Genomic DNA, 18203 nt, shown 5'->3' with positions numbered 1-18203 from the left:
TTGGCCATTTTCCCATCCTCCTTCAAACACTGTCATTAATCCATTACTAAAGAAACCCACTCTTGACCCATCCTGCACAAACAACTACAGACCAGTTTCCAATCTCCCTTTCATCTCTAAACTTTTGGAGCTCCTAGTTTACTCCCGCCTTACCCGTTACCTCTCCACTCACTCCCTCCCTCTTAGACCCTTCACAGTCTGGCTTTCGCCCCCTACATTCGACTGAAACTGCACTCATCAAAGTGACCAATGACCTTCTGACAGCAAAACGTAAAGGTGACCACTCTCTGCTCATTCTTCTTGACCTATCTGCAGCTTTTGACACTGTTGACCACCATCTCCTACTCTCTAGGCTCCAGGCATTAAGGACACTGCTCTCTCCTGGTTCTCTTCCTATCTTTCTCTTTCCGCTCCTTCAGTGTTTTGTTCTCTGGCTGCACGTCATCTCTTATTCCTTTCGCTGTCAGGGTACCTCAGGGCTCAGTCCTTGGCCCCCTTCTCTTCTCTCTCTGCACGGCCCCAATTGGACAGACTATCAGCAGATTTGGCTTTCAGTACCATGTTTATGCTGATGACACACAACTATATACATCATTCCCCGACCTTACCCCCGCTGTACTACAGAACGCCAGTGACTGTCTGTCCGCAGTCTCCAACATCATGTCCGCTCTCTATCTGAAATTCAACCTCTCCAAAACTGAACTACTTCTGCTCCCGCCGTCTACTAACCTCCCTAAATCTGACATTCCCCTCCGTGGGTGCCACCACAATAACACCTCGGCAGCAGGCGTGCTGTCTGGGTGTTATGTTTGACACCAATCTCTCCTTCACATCCCATATACAATCTCTTGCCGCTTACATCTAAAGAACATCTCTAGAATCTGCCCTTTTCTCACCATGGAAACAACAAAAACCCTCACTGTAGCATTGATCCACTCCCGCCTGGATTACTGCAATGCTCTATTAATTCGCCTCCCCGTTACTCGACTATCCCCTCTCCAGTCCATACTTAATGCAGCAGCCAGGGTCATCTACCTGGCTAATCGGTACTCGGACAAGTCTGCTCTTCGCCAGTCCTTATATTGGCTGCCCATTCATTATAGGATCCAATTCAAAGTACTTGTTCTCACCCACAAAGCTCTCCACAGTGCAGCACCCCCCTACATCTCCTCCCTCATTTCTGTCCATCGGCCTAGCCGATCGCTGCGCTCTGCAAATGACTTTCGACTAATCTCTGCACTAATCCGTACCTCCGACTCCCAAGACTTCTCCCGCACTGCGCCAATCCTCTGGAATGCTCTACTCCAAGAAATTGACTATCCACAATTTGCATAGTTTTAGGCGCTCCCCCAAAAAACACATTTGTTCAGAGCAGCCTATCACGTTCACTAATCAAAGTCATTCTATGTGTAAGTGAGAGTGTGTAGCCCATTCACTATCTCCATCCATCCCTCACTCCCTCAAGATGACTGGACCTTCATTGTAAATACATAATTTTAAATACACTCCTGTACTCTGTATCTCCCCCACCTCATTGTAGATTGTAAGCTCTCAGGAGCAGGGTCGGCTTATTTTGCTTTAATTATTACATTGTTAACGTTGTTACTTATGACTTGTGTTTTGAAACCGCTAAACTGTAAAGCGCTGCGGAATATGTTGGCGCTATATAAATAAAGATTATTATTATGATGTGTGTGTGTGTGTGTGTGTGTGTGTGTGTGTGTATATGTATATATATATATGTGTATATGTGTGTGTGTGTGTGTGTATATATATATATATATATACAGTGCCTACAAGTAGTATTCAACCCCCTGCAGATTTAGCAGGTTTACACATTTGGAATTAACTTGGCATTGTGACATTTGGACTGTAGATCAGCCTGGAAGTGTGAAATGCACTGCAGCAAAAAAGAATGTTATTTCTTTGTTTAATTTTTTTTTAAATTGTGAAAAGTTTATTCAGAGGGTCATTTATTATTCAACCCCTCAAACCACCAGAATTCTGTTTGGTTCCCCTAAAGTATTAAGAAGTATTTCAGGCACAAAGAACAATGAGCTTCACATGTTTGGATTAATTATCTCTTTTTCCAGCCTTTTCTGACTATTTAAGACCCTCCCCAAACTTGTGAACAGCACTCATACATGGTCTACATGGGAAAAACAAAGGAGCATTCCAAGGCCATCAGAGACAAGATCGTGGAGGGTCACAAGGCTGGCAAGGGGTACAAAACCCTTTCCAAGGAGTTGGGCCTACCTGTCTCCACTGTTGGGAGCATCATCCGGAAGTGGAAGGCTTATGGAACTACTGTTAGCCTTCCACGGCCTGGACAGCCTTTGAAAGTTTCCTCCCGTGCCGAGGCCAGGCTTGTCCGAAGAGTCAAGGCTAACCCAAGGACAACAAGGAAGGAGCTCCGGGAAGATCTCATGGCAGTGGGGACATTGGTTTCAGTCAATACCATAAGTAACGTACTCCACCGCAATGGTCTCCGTTCCAGACGAGCCCGTAAGGTACCTTTACTTTCAAAGCGTCATGTCAAGGCTCGTCTACAGTTTGCTCATGATCACTTGGAGGACTCTGAGACAGACTGGTTCAAGGTTCTCTGGTCTGATGAGACCAAGATCGAGATCTTTGGTGCCAACCACACACGTGACGTTTGGAGACTGGATGGCACTGCATACGACCCCAAGAACACCATCCCTACAGTCAAGCATGGTGGTGGCAGCATCATGCTGTGGGGCTGTTTCTCAGCCAAGGGGCCTGGCCATTTGGTCCGCATCCATGGGAAGATGGATAGCACGGCCTTCCTGGAGATTTTGGCCAAGAACCTCCGCTCCTCCATCAAGGATCTTAAGATGGGTCGTCATTTCATCTTCCAACAAGACAATGACCCAAAGCACACAGCCAACAAAACCAAGGCCTGGTTCAAGAGGCAAAAAATCAAGGTGTTTGAGTGGCCAAGTCAGTCTCCTGACCTTAACCCAATTGAAAACTTGTGGAAGGAGCTCAAGATTAAAGTCCACATGAGACACCCAAAGAACCTAGATAACTTGGAGAAGATCTGCATGGAGGAGTGGGCCAAGATAACTCCAGAGACCTGTGCCGGCCTGATCAGGTCTTATAAAAGACGATTATTAGCTGTAATTGCAAACAAGGGTTATTCCACAAAATATTAAACCTAGGGGTTGAATAATAATTGACCCACACTTTTATGTTTAAAATGTATTAAAATTTAACTGAGCAACATAACACTTTGGTTTGTAAGATTTATGCATCTGTTAATAAATCCTGCTCTTGTGTGAAGTTTGAAGGCTCTAACTTATTTGCATCTTATCAAACCTGCTAAATCTGCAGGGGGTTGAATACTACTTGTAGGCACTGTGTGTATATATATATCTCTATATATATCTCTATATATATCTCTATATATATCTCTATATATATCTCTATATATATCTCTATATATATCTCTCTATATATCTCTCTCTATATATATATATATATATATATATATATATATATATATATATATATATATATATATATATATATATATATATATATATATATATATATATCTCCGCTTGCCTTTCCTCTTGGTTTAGCATATCTAAAGATGTGCTGCAAGATGTCCAGCTTAAAAAAAAAAAAAAGACATTATTTTGCAATATGTCACAAGATGAATGCACCATACCGGTCAGTGTGAATTGCAGCCTAACAAGGGTTTTACATGTTGCGTTTCTTTGATCCATTGCCAATTTTGGGCAAAAGTCAACTCTTTGAACTTCTGCTCTTGACATGGAGGACCCTGGTAATTTGAGAAAGCAGATACAACAGCAACTTGTATTTATGGTATTTTTAATGTTGCCTGCATAAAAAACGAAATGTACGGTAATTCCTACCTGATCTTTTTTTTTCTTCTTTCCTAAGGTTTCATTAGAGAAGGTCCGATCAGTCATCGAAATTCAAGACTTCAATTAAGGAAAACCTCAAGGTACAATAAAAATTATACATGTACAGTGTGACTGTATAGAAAACCTCTACAGCAATTCTCACTGCTACAGAATCTATTAACTATAACTGGGATCATCCACTTTTATCTCATAACGGCTTATCCGAGCATCTGGACGTGCTCGTATATTATGTTAGAGTCTCTGCGACTGCATGATTTGCGGCTGTTAGACGGCCTCAACCCATGTGGGAATAGCCTGCTTGTTGCGCAATCCCCATATGTTAAGGCTGTCTAAAGCTAGTTTCACACTAGCGTTCGGCAGAGCTGCGGAGGGCTGCATAGTTCCTCTGTGAAGCTCCGCCCACTGCCGCACCTCCTCCGTTCAGCTCCACCTACATCTGCATGCGGCCTGCGTACCTATCTTTATCGTTGGGTACGCAGGCCGTGCGGATGTGTGCGGATGCCTCCACATGCGTCGTTTTGACGATGCAGCAACTGCACGGCCTGCGTACCCAATGTTAAAGATAGATAGGTATGCAGGACGCATGCCCACGTAGGTGGAGCTGAAAGAGGTGCGGCAGCGGGCGGAGTTTCACGGAGGAACTACTCAGCCCTCTGCAGCTCTGACATCCGCAAATGTGAAGCCGGCCATACAGCCTCAAATCATTTCTATCCATCTCCTCCTTTTCACTGTTCTATTTGTGGCCATAAGAGAACTGGCTGCAGCAGGGGCCTCCCCCCTCTGTCATGTTTGCAGTAGGAGAACAAGATTCAGAATTTAGTGATGAGTGAATGTGCTTGGATAAATTGTTGCCCGAGCATGCTAAAATGCTAAGTGTGTCATCAGCGTGCTCGAAAAATATGTTCGAGTCTCCATGGCAGCATGTCTCGGCGGCTGTTTGATAGCCGCAACACATGCATGGATCGCCTGTTTGTTAGACCATCCCTGCATGTGTTGTGGCTGTCGAACAACCATGGGACATGCAGCCGCGGTGACTCTGAACACTTGGCTAACACAAGGTGGTGTACCTTGTGTTATATACAGTAATTTTATGCTGCAAATTGCAGTCGACTATTGCTTTTCAGTACAGTTGGATTTTTGGACTCCTCTCTATTCTGTACTTAGTGTATTACATGCAGACACAATGTGAATAAAGTTCATAAATGTTTTGGTAGCCTTGAGTCCACATTAACATGTTCTGCATTTTTTTTTTTTTAACTTCTGGAAAAAAAAAGTGGTGACATGTTTTCATTATACTTTTCTTCTGATTGCTCCACTCCTGGTTTTTGGCTTAGGCTAGTTTCACATTTGCGTGTCCGGGCGCAGCGACGGCCTGCGCACGGCCGCCGCTAAGCCCTGCCGCGCCTCCTCCGGTAGCTCCGCCTACTGGCGCATGACTCTGCATGCGTTCTGCGTCCCCTTTGTTTATCACTGGGGACGCAGGCCGTGCGCAGTGTGCGTTTGGCGGCACATGCGTCCTTTTGACGGTGCGCCGAGTGCAACCAAATTGTAACAGGTTGCGTTTGGCGCTGGTCGGCGCACCGTCAAAAGGACGCATGCGCAGCCAAACGCATACTGTGCACGGCCTGCGTCCCCAGTGATAGGGGACGGAGCTACCGGAGGAGGCGCGTCAGGGGGCGGGGCTTAGCGGCGGCCGTGCGCAGGCCGTCGCTGCGCCCTGACACGCAAATGTGAAACTAGCCTTACAAATACTGATGTAAAATACTTAATGTGTGAATGTGGCCTTATAGGGGGATATCTAGGAAACCGTACTTATGGGCATTGTCTGTTTATTCAATTAATTTAGCCAATGGATAACATTTTGTCTTTTTTTTGTTTTTGTTTTTTTTTTTTACTAATCCTGGATAACCCTTTTTATAATGTGAATATTCTAAAAAATCTCTAACTTATCTTTTTGTTTTTGTTTGCCACTTTTGAGCACACACCCTTTGTTTGATGACTAAGCCAAGTGAAAAGCGGTCCATGTGTGTGGTCACGGCATCCCAAGAGCACGGAGAGGTTAAGCCAAAACCATTTCCTTCTCTGAGCAAAAAGGACATTGGGTTTTATCCCCTTCCAACACACATTCCTGCACCCCACATCAGCCTGGAATCTCTTATCTGGGCACATTTCGGAGCTTACATTGTTCCAGGCGGCTCGGAGATTTCCCTTTTCATTACACAGGGGGGATCCTGGAGTTTTCTTCCCTTTTGAATTCCTTAAAGCCTGAGACCGCATCACTTCTAATAATGAAGGTATTATATCAGCGGATCCAAGCTGCAGTTATTCACCCGGCGCCCTCCGCTCTTTTCTTTATACATGGTAGTCTGCTACGGTTTATTAGAATTGGCGACAAGTTCAGGCAGGGCTTTCCAGGCATTTTGTTGCTCCCCGATTACATTTTATATATGGTTTGATGACCTTTTTTTGGATGCAGTGTGACCTGGAGAATATATTAAAGCTTTCCACCCCATTAGTAATAAACACGGTCAGCCGTGATGTAATATTTCCACAGGATACGTGCCCGGTTTATTTTCATTTAACAGTTCCATTACTGCCGTGACCCCGTGCATCTCTCTGGTGGGTTTCAGTATCGGGAAGTTAATCTTGTGTCAAATACCTTTCAAAATGAATTTCTTTGTTAAAAGATTAAAAATGAGCCTGGTTTTTTTTTTTTTTTTTTATACTTTGTAACGTTTGGCTAATAGGATGGAAGGAAGGCAAAAAAAAGTTAAATATGCGGTTTGTGATATTTAATGAGTCTTGGGGTGAAAAGATATTTTTCTCCAAAGTGATAAAAAAAAAGTTTAAATGTTTGTTTAGACCAGTGGTTCCCAAACTCGAGTCCTCGCGGACTCGAGGTCAGGTCATGTTTTCAGGATTTCCATAGTGTTACACATGTGAGAGCATTCCTGATGCCTTGATGATACTTCCATCACCTGTGAAATACTAAGGAAGTCCTGAAAACATGACCTGGAGTGGAGTTTGTGGAGGACTGGAGTTTGGGAACCACTGGTTTAGACCCATGGACAGCTCAGTTATAATACTTTAAGTGATTACATATTATGAGGCTTATGAATGATGAGGGTCTGACCTTTAGGACACTGTCCTCTTGATTCTACCTTTAAGGGGCCCCATACATAATAGATGGATAGATGTCAGCCTGTCCGTCCGTCCGACAGCCATCTCTCCCTGCTCCTCCATACACAGGCGCACTAAGAGCCATTGCCACACTAGTCTGGCCACGACTTATCACGTGTCCAAAATCTGGACATTCTGGATCCTCGTCTTCTCCAACATTCTCTTTCGGGGGGTGAGTTCGGAGACCCCTATACACATTAACGTGTCGACCAAGCCCTCCGATATCAGCGAATTCGGCAAACCTTACTCCATTGTGTATGAAAATCTTAAGGGGAAAGAGTCGCAGTGCTGATTTGGGGCTGCATTCCCTTCAAAGTGTTTACTATGCGGTGATGGGGCAAACATTCTGTGCATCATGGCCCTTTTAAGTCAATGTGACCTATTCCACATGCCGGCACAGGTGTGTGACTGAAAGCACCGCCATGCGAGGAAATGCAGTAAAGGGGCCACAGTGCTGCTTTTTTTACCCTATATTCTTTGTCTTAAGGGTCCCAGAGGTCAAACCTACACCCATAAGGAGGTGGCATATTAATTACAAGACGAGCAACTTGAACGTATTGCAACTTTACACCATAAGGGTTTGTCCTGTCCACGGCATGAATGGTATCAACTTTGTCAGGTGCCACAAGAAGAACAATATTCTCCCCTAGAAAGAGGTGACATCCCAATTTTTAAATCACCGGCATAGAAAAGCAGTGAATTAGTGGCAGGAGTACAATACAGAAATCTGGCGGTAGCTTGGTGTCAATGGCTGCATTATCGGGTTATTCTTGCACCTCTTCCTTCCACATTGGGAGGAGTACAGGGTCGGTGACATAACGTGCGTGATCGGCTGGTGTCCAGCACCCGTTCCTGCAGGCATCGGTAGACGTTGCCTCACCAGAGGCTGCTCACCTTCTTGTACTGGAAGTGGTTTTGAAACATCCCTTTTAATTTCATCTCCCTGCATGCCAAGAAAATTAAATGACTAGGAATCTGTTCAGTAGAATGCAACTTGTCTGTTTTTTTTTTTTGTTTTTTTTTAAGGGGGGGGGGGGTAAGATTTGGGGGGCTACCAGTAATATGAAAGCATGGGATGTAATTTAGTGTTGGGTAAAAGTACCACCATATTGATACATGGTGGTCACCCAGCTGGTGTAGTATTGGCAGCCATATTGTTTAACTATGATTGTACCCCCAAAACTTTAGAAACATAAGTCATTGATCCGAGATGACATTCTTTTTATTTTTCGGATTTAGCTTCCCAACAAACTTTGGAGACCTAGGAAACTGCTCAAAGGATATTGATGTGCACATCCTCGCTGTCCTTCCTAAAGGTAGGAATTTGTAACTTTCATGGTGTTTTCTGGCTGAATACAGAGATGTCCCTGATTAGAGATTGTAAAATTGGTCTTTATCCTCTGTGGTCATTAGTAGTGAGGAGCGAGCGTGCTCAGATGAGGTGTTATCCAAGCATGCTCGTGTGCTAAGTGTCTTTGGCGTGCGAGACATGTAGCCGCGGGGACTATTTTTCGACGACACTCAGCACAGGCGCGTGCTCCCTCAACAGTAAGTATTAGTAGTGTTACAGCCTCTTGTGGTGGTAGCAGATTAATAGGTCATCCATCACACGTCATGGAAACTCTGAGATATGGAAACCTGGAAGTCTGTTCTTATTCCAGTTCTGGAATCTTTATTATAAAAGTCCACATTCTTGTTCTCAGGTGACCGTCTGACATCACAATCCGGGGAGATCTTGTGAATCATATCATTAAATTTATATTTCTACACACATTTTTAGAAAGGTGCAGTTGCAGGTTAATGTTTGTCCTGTTATACTTGGATTAACTAAAAAGGCTAGCCCCAAACTGACTTCTCTAAATATAATTTTTGACGACAAAAGTTCACAGAACGCTCCCATATCTCCTGAAAAATCTTCACTTTTGATTGTAGCTTGCAGGTTTTAGATGAGCACGGCATACCGTGTGGGATGCCGCAACTCTCCATGGCTCCTCTCGCAATCAAGGTGTGAGATCTTGCTTCGGTCACAGCCTAGTAAGCGATGCGGCAGCGCAGGGTTGGTGCAAAGAGCAAGATCTCTCTTTGAGTGTGAGAAGAGTCCTGTATTTCCCACGACACTGCTGTAATGTGAATGGTGTGTATAATAACACGTGTCTGTTTTGTTCCCAGCACTTTTTTGCTCACTTTTATAGCACCATTACACAGCACTTTACAGGCATCATCACTGTCCCCATTGGGGCTCACAATCTAAATTCCCTATCAGTGTGTATTTGGAGTTTGGAAGGAAACCAGAGTACCCAAAGGAAACTCACACAAACACGGGGAGAACATACAAACTCCTGGCAGATGTTGTCCTTGGTGGGATTTGAACCCCAGCGATGCGAAGCAGCATTGCTAACCACTGAGCCACTGTGCTGCACTTTGTAATCACACACAACTCTGCAGTGAGATTAGTCCGGAGAGAAAACTGTCTTTCATTACATGTCTCACTGAGAAACCTGCTCTTAGCTATTGTGGGAGCGTTTCCTTTTCTTTTTTTTTTTTTTCCCCCTGTGTTGCTGCCTGCTTATGATTAGTCAGCGCCATGCAGGGGAATTGGTGCACACCCCCAGAAAAAACAAACTGTATACGCCCATTTGAACGTGTTACAAATTTATTTATATTTACTTATACACTGTGTTCCAAATTATTATGCAAATTATATTTTTCTATGATTTTCCTAAATAGTCAGTACAAATGACAGTCATTCTAATAAAAGTCATCACCCGTTAGACTATACATCAAATTTTATTGAAGAAACCTCCCAATGATAACAGTATAATCTCCAAAATGAATAAAAACTCAAAGTGCACTGTTCAAAATTATTAGGCACAGTAGAATTTCTAAACATTTGATCTGTTTTAAAGAACTGAAAATGTTCATTTGTGGAATTTGCAGCATTAGGAGGTCACATTCACTGAACAAAAAAGATATTTAACTCCAAAACATCCTAACAGGCCAAGTTACATGCTATCATTGGAACCCTTCTTTGATATCACCTTCACAATTCTTGCATCCATTGAACTTGGGAGTTTTTGGAGAGTTTCTGCTTGGATTTCTTTGCATGAAGTCGGAATAGCCTCCCAGAGCTGCTGTTTTGATGTGAACTGTCTCCCTCATAGATCTTTTGCTTGATGATACTCCAAAGGTTCTCTACAGGGTTGAGGTCAGGGGAAGATGGTGGCCACACCATGAGTTTATCTCCTTTTATGCCCATAGCAGCCAATGACTCAGAGGTATTCTTTGCAGCATGAGATGGTGCATTGTCATGCATGAAGAGGTTTTTGCTCCTGAAGGCACATTTCTGCTTTTTATACCATGGAACACAGCTGTCAGTCAGAAACTCTATATACAGTACTTTGTAGAGGTCATTTTCACACCTTCAGGAACCTTAAAGAGCCCTACCAGCTGTTTCCCCATGATTCCGGCCCAAAACATGACTCCTCCTCCTCCTTGCTGAAGTCTGTTTGCTGGTTTGTAATGGCTTTTTAGCAGCTGCTCTCTTAATCTGATGAACTTGCCTGGCAGAAACCTTCCTCATTCTGCCTTTATCAGCACAAACATGTCTGTGCTCAGAATCAACCACAAATCTCTTAACAGTACGATGGTCACGTTTAAATTTTTGGGAAACATCTAATGTTTTCATCTCTTGACCAAGGCATTGCACTATTTGATGCTTTTCAGCAGCAGAGAGATCCTTTTTCTTTCCTAAATTCCTTGAAACCTGTGCCCTGCTTAATAATGTGGAACATCATTCTTAAGTAGTTTTCCTTTAATTGGGCTCACCTGGTAAACTAATTATCACAGGAATTTGAGATTGATTTCAGTGATCCAAAGAGCCCTGATACACAATACCATCTATGAGTTTATTTGAAAAACAAAAAATTACATCTTTATGACTCTTAAATCCAATTTGCATAATAATTTAAAATGCAGTGTATAGTGCCACTAATTCCACAGCACTTGTACAGACAAAATCACTGACCTCACTGGGGCTCACAGTCTAAGTTTCTTAGGCTAGTTTCACACTTGCTTTTTTTTGCAGCGCGTTTTTCCCGCAAAAAAACGCATTGAAAAAACGCATACATAAGCATACAACTGCTGCGTTTTTTTCAAGCATTTTTATGAGCATGCATGAAAAAAACGCAGCGTTTTTATGCGTTTGTATGCGTTTTTAGCGCGTTTTTACCGCGTTTGCGTTTTTTTCCAACATTTTTAGGTGGCCCCTCACACTACCCAAACCATGACTTTACTAACCCTAACCCTGACCCTAACCCTAACCCTGACCCTAACCCTAACCCTGACCCTAACCCTTAACCAAATCATACTTAACCCTAACCCAAACCCTAAACCCTAACTAACCCTAACCCTAACCCTAACCCTGACCCTAACCCTAACCCTGACCCTAACCCTAACCCTGACCCTAACCCTAACCCTGACCCTAACCCTTAACAAAACCATACTTAACCCTAACCCTGACCCTGACCCTAACCCTAACCCTGACCCTAACCCTAACCCTGACCCTAACCCTAACCCTAACCCTGACCCTAATCCTTAACAAAACCATACTTAACCCTAATCCTGACCCTAACCCTGACCCTAATCCTTAACAAAACCATACTTAACCCTAACCCTGACCCTAACCCTGACCCTAACCCTGACCCTAACCCTAACCCTAACCCTGACCCTAACCCTTAACAAAACCATACTTAACCCTAATCCTGACCCTAACCCTGACCCTAATCCTTAACAAAACCATACTTAACCCTAACCCTGACCCTAACCCTAACCCTGACCCTAACCCTAACCCTGACCCTAACCCTAACCCTGACCCTAACCCTTAACAAAACCATACTTAACCCTAATCCTGACCCTAACCCTGACCCTAACCCTTAACCAAACCATACTAAACCCTAACCCTGACCCAAAACCCAACCCTAACCCTGACCCTGACCCTAACCCTAAACCCCCTTAACTAACCCTAACTCTAACTCAAACCCCTAAATTCCATGGTTAAAAAAAAAAAACGCATATGCAAAAAAACGCTTACATGAGCATGCCAGTGCGCACATATGCGCATCCATAGGCTATAATGGCCCTTTTTAGCGCAAAACGTGCGCATATGTGCGCATGCGCTTTTTTGCAGGGCCAAAAAATGCAACATGATGCGTCTGGAAAATCCAATCGCACACCCCAAAAAAACGCAGCGCATGAAAATCGCATACATGCGCTTACAAGCGCGCAAGTATGCGCACCCATGTTAAAGATAGGGGAAAAAACGCATGCGCAGGTTAGCGTTTTTTTCCAGCGCTAAAAAACGCAAATGTGAAACCAGCCTTAGGAGTATGTTTTCGAAGTGGGAAAGGTAATCTACACAAATGACACCCTAAACTTTACAAGCTTTTATCTTCCTACTGGAGAGGAGAAATAAATAAGGGGCTTTATTCAGTTCACTATTCCATAATGTGGACAATTTAACATCAAACTTGTAAAATTTCGTCTTTAGGTTATTTTTTTTAAATCCCCAAAGATGGCCTTGTTGAACATTAACATTTTTTGTATATATTTTTTAAAATTCTATCTATGTAAAAAAAAAAAAAAAATCTATATGGGCACACTGTCACATGTTGCAGATTTTGTGGCAGAATGTCCTGTAACTGCCATTGTCTGAAACAACCTCATTCAGATTAATCAAACTGTCGCAGAAATTTCTGCAGAAAAATTTCCAGTGTGTGATATACCTTTTTAAGGTGTTTTTTTTTTTTTTTTTTTTTTTTTTTTTCCCATTAAAAATCGTTTCAGTCCCATTGAAGTGATCAGGAATGGTCACCTCCTCTCCTTTCACACAGAAGGACTTTCGGACTTGTGCTCTCAAGATTGAGGGTCCAAGTGATTTGACCCCCATCGATCATGTATATATCACCTATGTAAAGGAAAAACCCAAGCAATGATGGAGCTGCAGCATTCAAGCCTCTATTGTCTTTGTCAACACTAAAACTGGTGTTGCAAGAACTTTTTTCCAGTGGTAGTTAATGCAGAACTTTTGCAATAGATTAGTTTTGATTACTTTGATAGTCCTGTGAACACTGACCCCATTGGATATTAGCATTGTAGGCCAGGAGTTACGGAGCTTGGAGAAATGAAATAAAAAAAAAAAGCATGCCACCTATCGGACAACACTTTTCAATAGAATTTTTAAATGAATAGTTATATATATATTGATGCCTTTTGGATCTTTAGTAGTATATTGTCAATGCATCCAGAACTAGTGAAATTTTATCTCAATTCTTACTATGAGGTTTGAAGATGTAATATTTTGTGGACTCTGATGACTTTCCTGTACTTCATCCTTTTCTTTAGTTTCGGAGTTAAGAAAGTTATTTGAGCCCAACAGGAGGGTAACTGCAGAGATGAAGCGGTACGTGCCTTGCACTTGAACACGATTTTTGCAGTAGACTTGTTAGCACGTTCATAGAAACCCTAATTTTCTTTCTTTTTTTTTTCAGAAAAGAAAGAATTGCGAGACGTTTGGAAGGCATTGAAAATGAAGCACCGCCAATGTTGCAGAACAGACTACTAGAGGAAGACACCCCAAGATATACGCGAGCAACTGATGCATATACCCATCTTATAGGTAGGAGGTGAACTCAGTGTGGAGCGTTCCAGGTGTTTCTGTTACTTCATCTGTTATTTTTAGGGCTGGATTAATGTTGGCTCTAATTACCGGTCAAAATATTAGGTAAAGGCCATGTTGTCTTATTTCTCATACGCATAGTATATGATCTCACACACTTTCGGAGTACAGTTGGGGCTCTCCTCAACATAATCCGAGTGACCAAGCTGCAGACTAACTTGTGCATGGTGGGTGCCCAAAGGAAATTGATCAATTTGTGCACTATAATCTAGTTCTGATCCTAATAGATCAATAATTTTTTTTTCTTTTTCTTCATCCAGGACACACAAACGAAGATGCCACTTCAGAGTCCTCAGTAGAAACACATTCAAAGTTAAGATACCATCCAAAACCTGCAGATCTTCAGGCCGAGATTACAAACGTACCAGGAAACATGGACACACAAGAACAGGAATCTAAAGCCGACCGGATAGCTCGATACAAAGCCGAACGTAGGCGCCAGCTAGCTGAAAAATATGGCCTACCCTTCGACTCTGAGGGAGAGTCAGATTTTCAGTCCAGGTATACCCGAAACAGGAAAGACAGTGAGACATCCGAGAAGAGGTCAGGAATTTTTGAAGATGACGATTCCAAGGACAATGTTTCCGACTACTTGTATCGATCAGAGAGCAGGAAGACTCGTCTCCCAGATGTGAAACATCATGACGTGAATGAAAACATGCCCATCCGCGATGCTCTACAAAACCTGGAAAATAACCAGTTCCATGGCGTCTCACAGGTTGATGGTCCTACCCCTGTTTGTTCATATGGCCTTGGAAATATTTTAGGAGAAGCCCCACAGTCACCCAAAGTCCCTCGTCGTGCATCTCAGACCTCTCCAAAGCGTCCCTCTTCCCCAGTGGACTTATCTGCAGATCAGCAACAGACAGTTATCAGGCAAGGGTAAGCAAAAATCTAGTGTTTAATGATCTTCCAAAACATATAATTTTTTTTAGCACCATTTAGTAGTGACATGTGTTGGAGGTCTTGTAAATTGGCAATTTGGCCCCAAACAAGCAGCCTAGAGTCACCCTCCATCATATTATCAGTATCCAGCCCACACTGCATTTTCTTAACTGTTGGCTTCCAATGGCAGAATATGACAAATTATATACTGTATATACTCGAATATAAGCCAACCCGAGTATAAGCAGAGGCACCTAATTTTGCCACGGAAAACTGGGTAAGCTTACTGACGCGAGTATAAGTCGGGTATGCATTGTCCTCTCATCCCTGTCCTGCTCTGTGTGGCTCCCCCATCCTTCTATGTATGGCTCGGCTCCCCCCGTCCCATCCTTCTATACATTGCTCAGCTCCCCCCAGTCCCATCCTTCTATGTATGGCTGTGCTCCCCCGTCCTCCTTCGTCATACTCGCCTATCTCCTCACACCGTCGCTGCACGTCCCTGCGTCTCAGTTGTCCTAGCTTCCTGCAGCTCTTCCTGTGAGCGGTCACGTGGTACCGCTCATTAAAGTAATGAATATGCGCTCCATGCCTATGAGAGTGGAGACGCGTGCATATTCATTACCTTAATGAGCGGTACAACGTGACCGCTCAACACAGGATGAGCTGCAGGATGAGATGCAGGGACGTTCAGCAATGTCACGAAGAGGGTAAGTATGATGTCACAGCCGCTGCCGCCCCCCTCCACCGCCTGCTTTCTGCACAATGACTTGTGTATAAGCCGAGGGGGGGCATTTTTGAGAACAAATTTTTTTTTTGATTTAAGGAATCTATGGATCCGGGAAATATTTAAATATTTTTGCTTTTGAGTCGGCAGAAAGTGGAAGGGGCTTGGATATGTGGTTTGAAGGAGAGATCAGAGTTTAGGATTGCCCGGCGGCAGCGAGTTTGCGGAACTGGGGAGAGTGAGCAGCCATTGACTTTGGATAGGTCTATTGGGGGGATGATGAATTGTGTTTTTATCCATGTTTAAAAATCTAGCAAATCAGGAGGTGATGTTGGGCCAGAGAGGCAAGTCTGTGTGTCATCAGGATAGAGATGATTCTGAAAGCTGGGCGACTCTAAGAGCTGCCCCAGGCAGAAGGAGTAAATGGAGAAGAGTAGGGGCCCTAGTACTGAACCTTGGGGACACCAACCGATGGAGGCAAGATGAGGAGGTGGTGTGTGAGTGGGAGACGCTGAATGTCCAGTCCGTTAGGTATGAATAGATCCAAGATGGGGCCAGGCCAAGAGCTGAGAGAATCTGTAGTAAGAGGGAATGGTCCACTGTGTTGGAGGCAGAGGAATGGTCCACTGTGTTGGAGGCAGAGGACTGGTCCAGAAAGAGGAGGACAGAGTAGGGTCGCTTGGATTTTGCCGTTAGTACTAGGTCATTGGTGACTTTAGTCAGGGTAGTTTGAGTGGAATGATGCAGTTGGAAGCCAGATAGTAAACAGTCAAAGACTGGAGCAGGAGGAGAAGTGAGAGGACAGTTCAAGATGAACGTGTTCCATTAGTTTTTATGCATAGGGGACAAGTGATATGGGGCATTAACTAAGCACAGAGGATGGGTCAAGAGAGGTTTTTTTTTTTTTCTTGAGGATGAGCACGATTGAGGCATGTTTGGAGCAAAGGGGGAAGACACCAGTTGTTAGGGATAAGTTGAAGAGATGTGTTAGGGTTGGGCTGAAGATTGTGGTGAGGCTTGGGAGGAGGTGGGACGAGTTCGGGTCCAGATCACATCTCACCACCTGTGAACTTGAGAGTAGAGCAAAAAGTTGATCGTCTGTAATGACTGTGAAGCTTGTTTTGGAGGCTGAGGGCTGAGTAGTTAGGAAGAGGAGCTGTGGGGAATGTAGGCTAAAGCTTTCTCTGATATCAATTATCTGAGATGAGAGCAGAGGGAGGTTGTGCCGGAGGAATGGAGGTGAGAATTGAAAGTATTGAATAGCTGTTTAGGGTTGAGACAGGGAGGATATGAGAGATGAGAAGTAGGTTTGTTTTGTTGCAGTGAGTGAGGACTTGAAAGTACTGAGAGATTGTTTAAATGCGATGAAGTGCTCGTTGGAGTTGGAACTTTGCCATCTCCACTCAGCAACCCTGGAAGCCCATGTCCGTTCTTTAGTCAGGCTGGTATGCCAGAGTTGCCTGTTGATAGAGCGAAGTTAGGTATGCGTGAGGTGGGGCAAGCGATTAGAGAGCTGTAGCTATTGTAGTGTTGTATAAAGCAGCATCTGCGATGTGTCTGCAAAAGGGAGAAAGACTCAAAGTTCATTTAAATCAAGGTGTTTGAGCTTTCTGCAAGGGTGTGCAAGTTTATGAAGTGTGAATTGTGCATCTGGAGAGGGGAGAGAAGAGAATTTGAGTAGGTTGTAGTCAGAGGGATAGGTTAGATTGGGAAGCTGGGCCGGATGAAGATGGGGTAAGGTGTGCGGCCGTCTTTTCTGAGTGGCTGCGTAGGACCATTTAGTGAGGCTTAAGGAGAAAGTGAAGATAAAAGCTTAAAGACATCGGAGTGGGACGTGTCAATGATGATGTTGAAGTCACTCATGATGATAGTGGGGATGTCATCAGAAAGGAAATGTAGTAGCCAGGTGGTGAAGTGGTTGAAAAAAGTGGTGGCTGGCCCAGGGAACGGTTAATGCAGCCAGTCGGATGGGGGAGTCAATGCTCAGAGTGCATCTCAATAGGAAGAAAAACTGAAGGTGGCAGTGGAATTTGGGTGAAGGAGCAGGTATCTGACAAGAGAAAACCAACTCTTCCACCATGCTTTCTGCTGCGGCGTTGGTGTGTAAGAAAGCTGGAAGCCACCATAAGAAAATGCAGCTGGAGAATATGCGTCAGAAGACCCAGGTTTCGGTAATGCAGAAGAAGGAGATCTTGTTAGTGATGAAACAATCATGGATGTATGAAAGTTTGTTGCAGACAGGGCAAACGTTCCCTAGAGTTCCTATTAGAGTGAGTGGGGAAGCTGGGGCTGGGTGAATCGGTATAAGGTTAGGGAGATTGTGGAAATTCGTGATAGATTGTGGATGGGCGGTAGAATTGACTGAAGATGTGGTGAGGAGGGCCAGAATTTGGAGAGATATTACAGTTAGTGAGGAGGAGCAGAGAAAGAGTGTTAGTAGGTCAGAGAGGACATGAGGTCGCTGTCTGTGTTTGGAGACAAAGGATTGTATGTTGTGGAACAGATATGAGGAAGAGGTGAGATGGATGGGGAGGATGGCGGAAGATATGACCAGTTCATTACTAGGTGTAAAGATTAGGGTGGTTGGTAGGAAGTCAAGGACTATAAGGGTGAGAGTGAAGACAAACAGAAACATTATACTTTGAAAATTTTTTCTGTACAGATGGTGTGTTCCTGGAAATAGTTCCATTCTTTTGGAGGCTTTGCTTCTGCATTCATGAAAGCCTTTCCAGATCTAATATTTCCCTGATATTTTATGCCATAAACC

At 43.7% G+C, this 18203-nt stretch overlaps 1 protein-coding gene across 9 annotated transcripts in view; it reads left to right on the top strand.

The window, feature by feature from the left end:
- The window catches only part of SVIL (supervillin), a 239617-nt gene that overhangs the window by 117092 nt on the left and 104322 nt on the right, over positions 1–18203 (top strand). For all 9 annotated transcript variants that reach the window (XM_073581705.1, XM_073581710.1, XM_073581709.1 and 6 more), the window contains 5 exons: positions 3931–3994; positions 8334–8410; positions 13494–13551; positions 13640–13767; positions 14088–14709. In XM_073581705.1, the coding sequence (XP_073437806.1) occupies positions 3931–3994; positions 8334–8410; positions 13494–13551; positions 13640–13767; positions 14088–14709 (949 nt within the window). The remainder of the gene's footprint in view (positions 1–3930; positions 3995–8333; positions 8411–13493; positions 13552–13639; positions 13768–14087; positions 14710–18203) is intronic.

The sequence above is a fragment of the Dendrobates tinctorius genome, unplaced genomic scaffold (assembly GCF_039654945.1).
Source record: "Dendrobates tinctorius isolate UK_male_01 unplaced genomic scaffold, ASM3965494v1 ptg000070l, whole genome shotgun sequence".
Lineage (NCBI taxonomy): Eukaryota > Metazoa > Chordata > Amphibia > Anura > Dendrobatidae > Dendrobates > Dendrobates tinctorius.
This window is presented reverse-complemented; position numbering and strand designations above follow the sequence as displayed.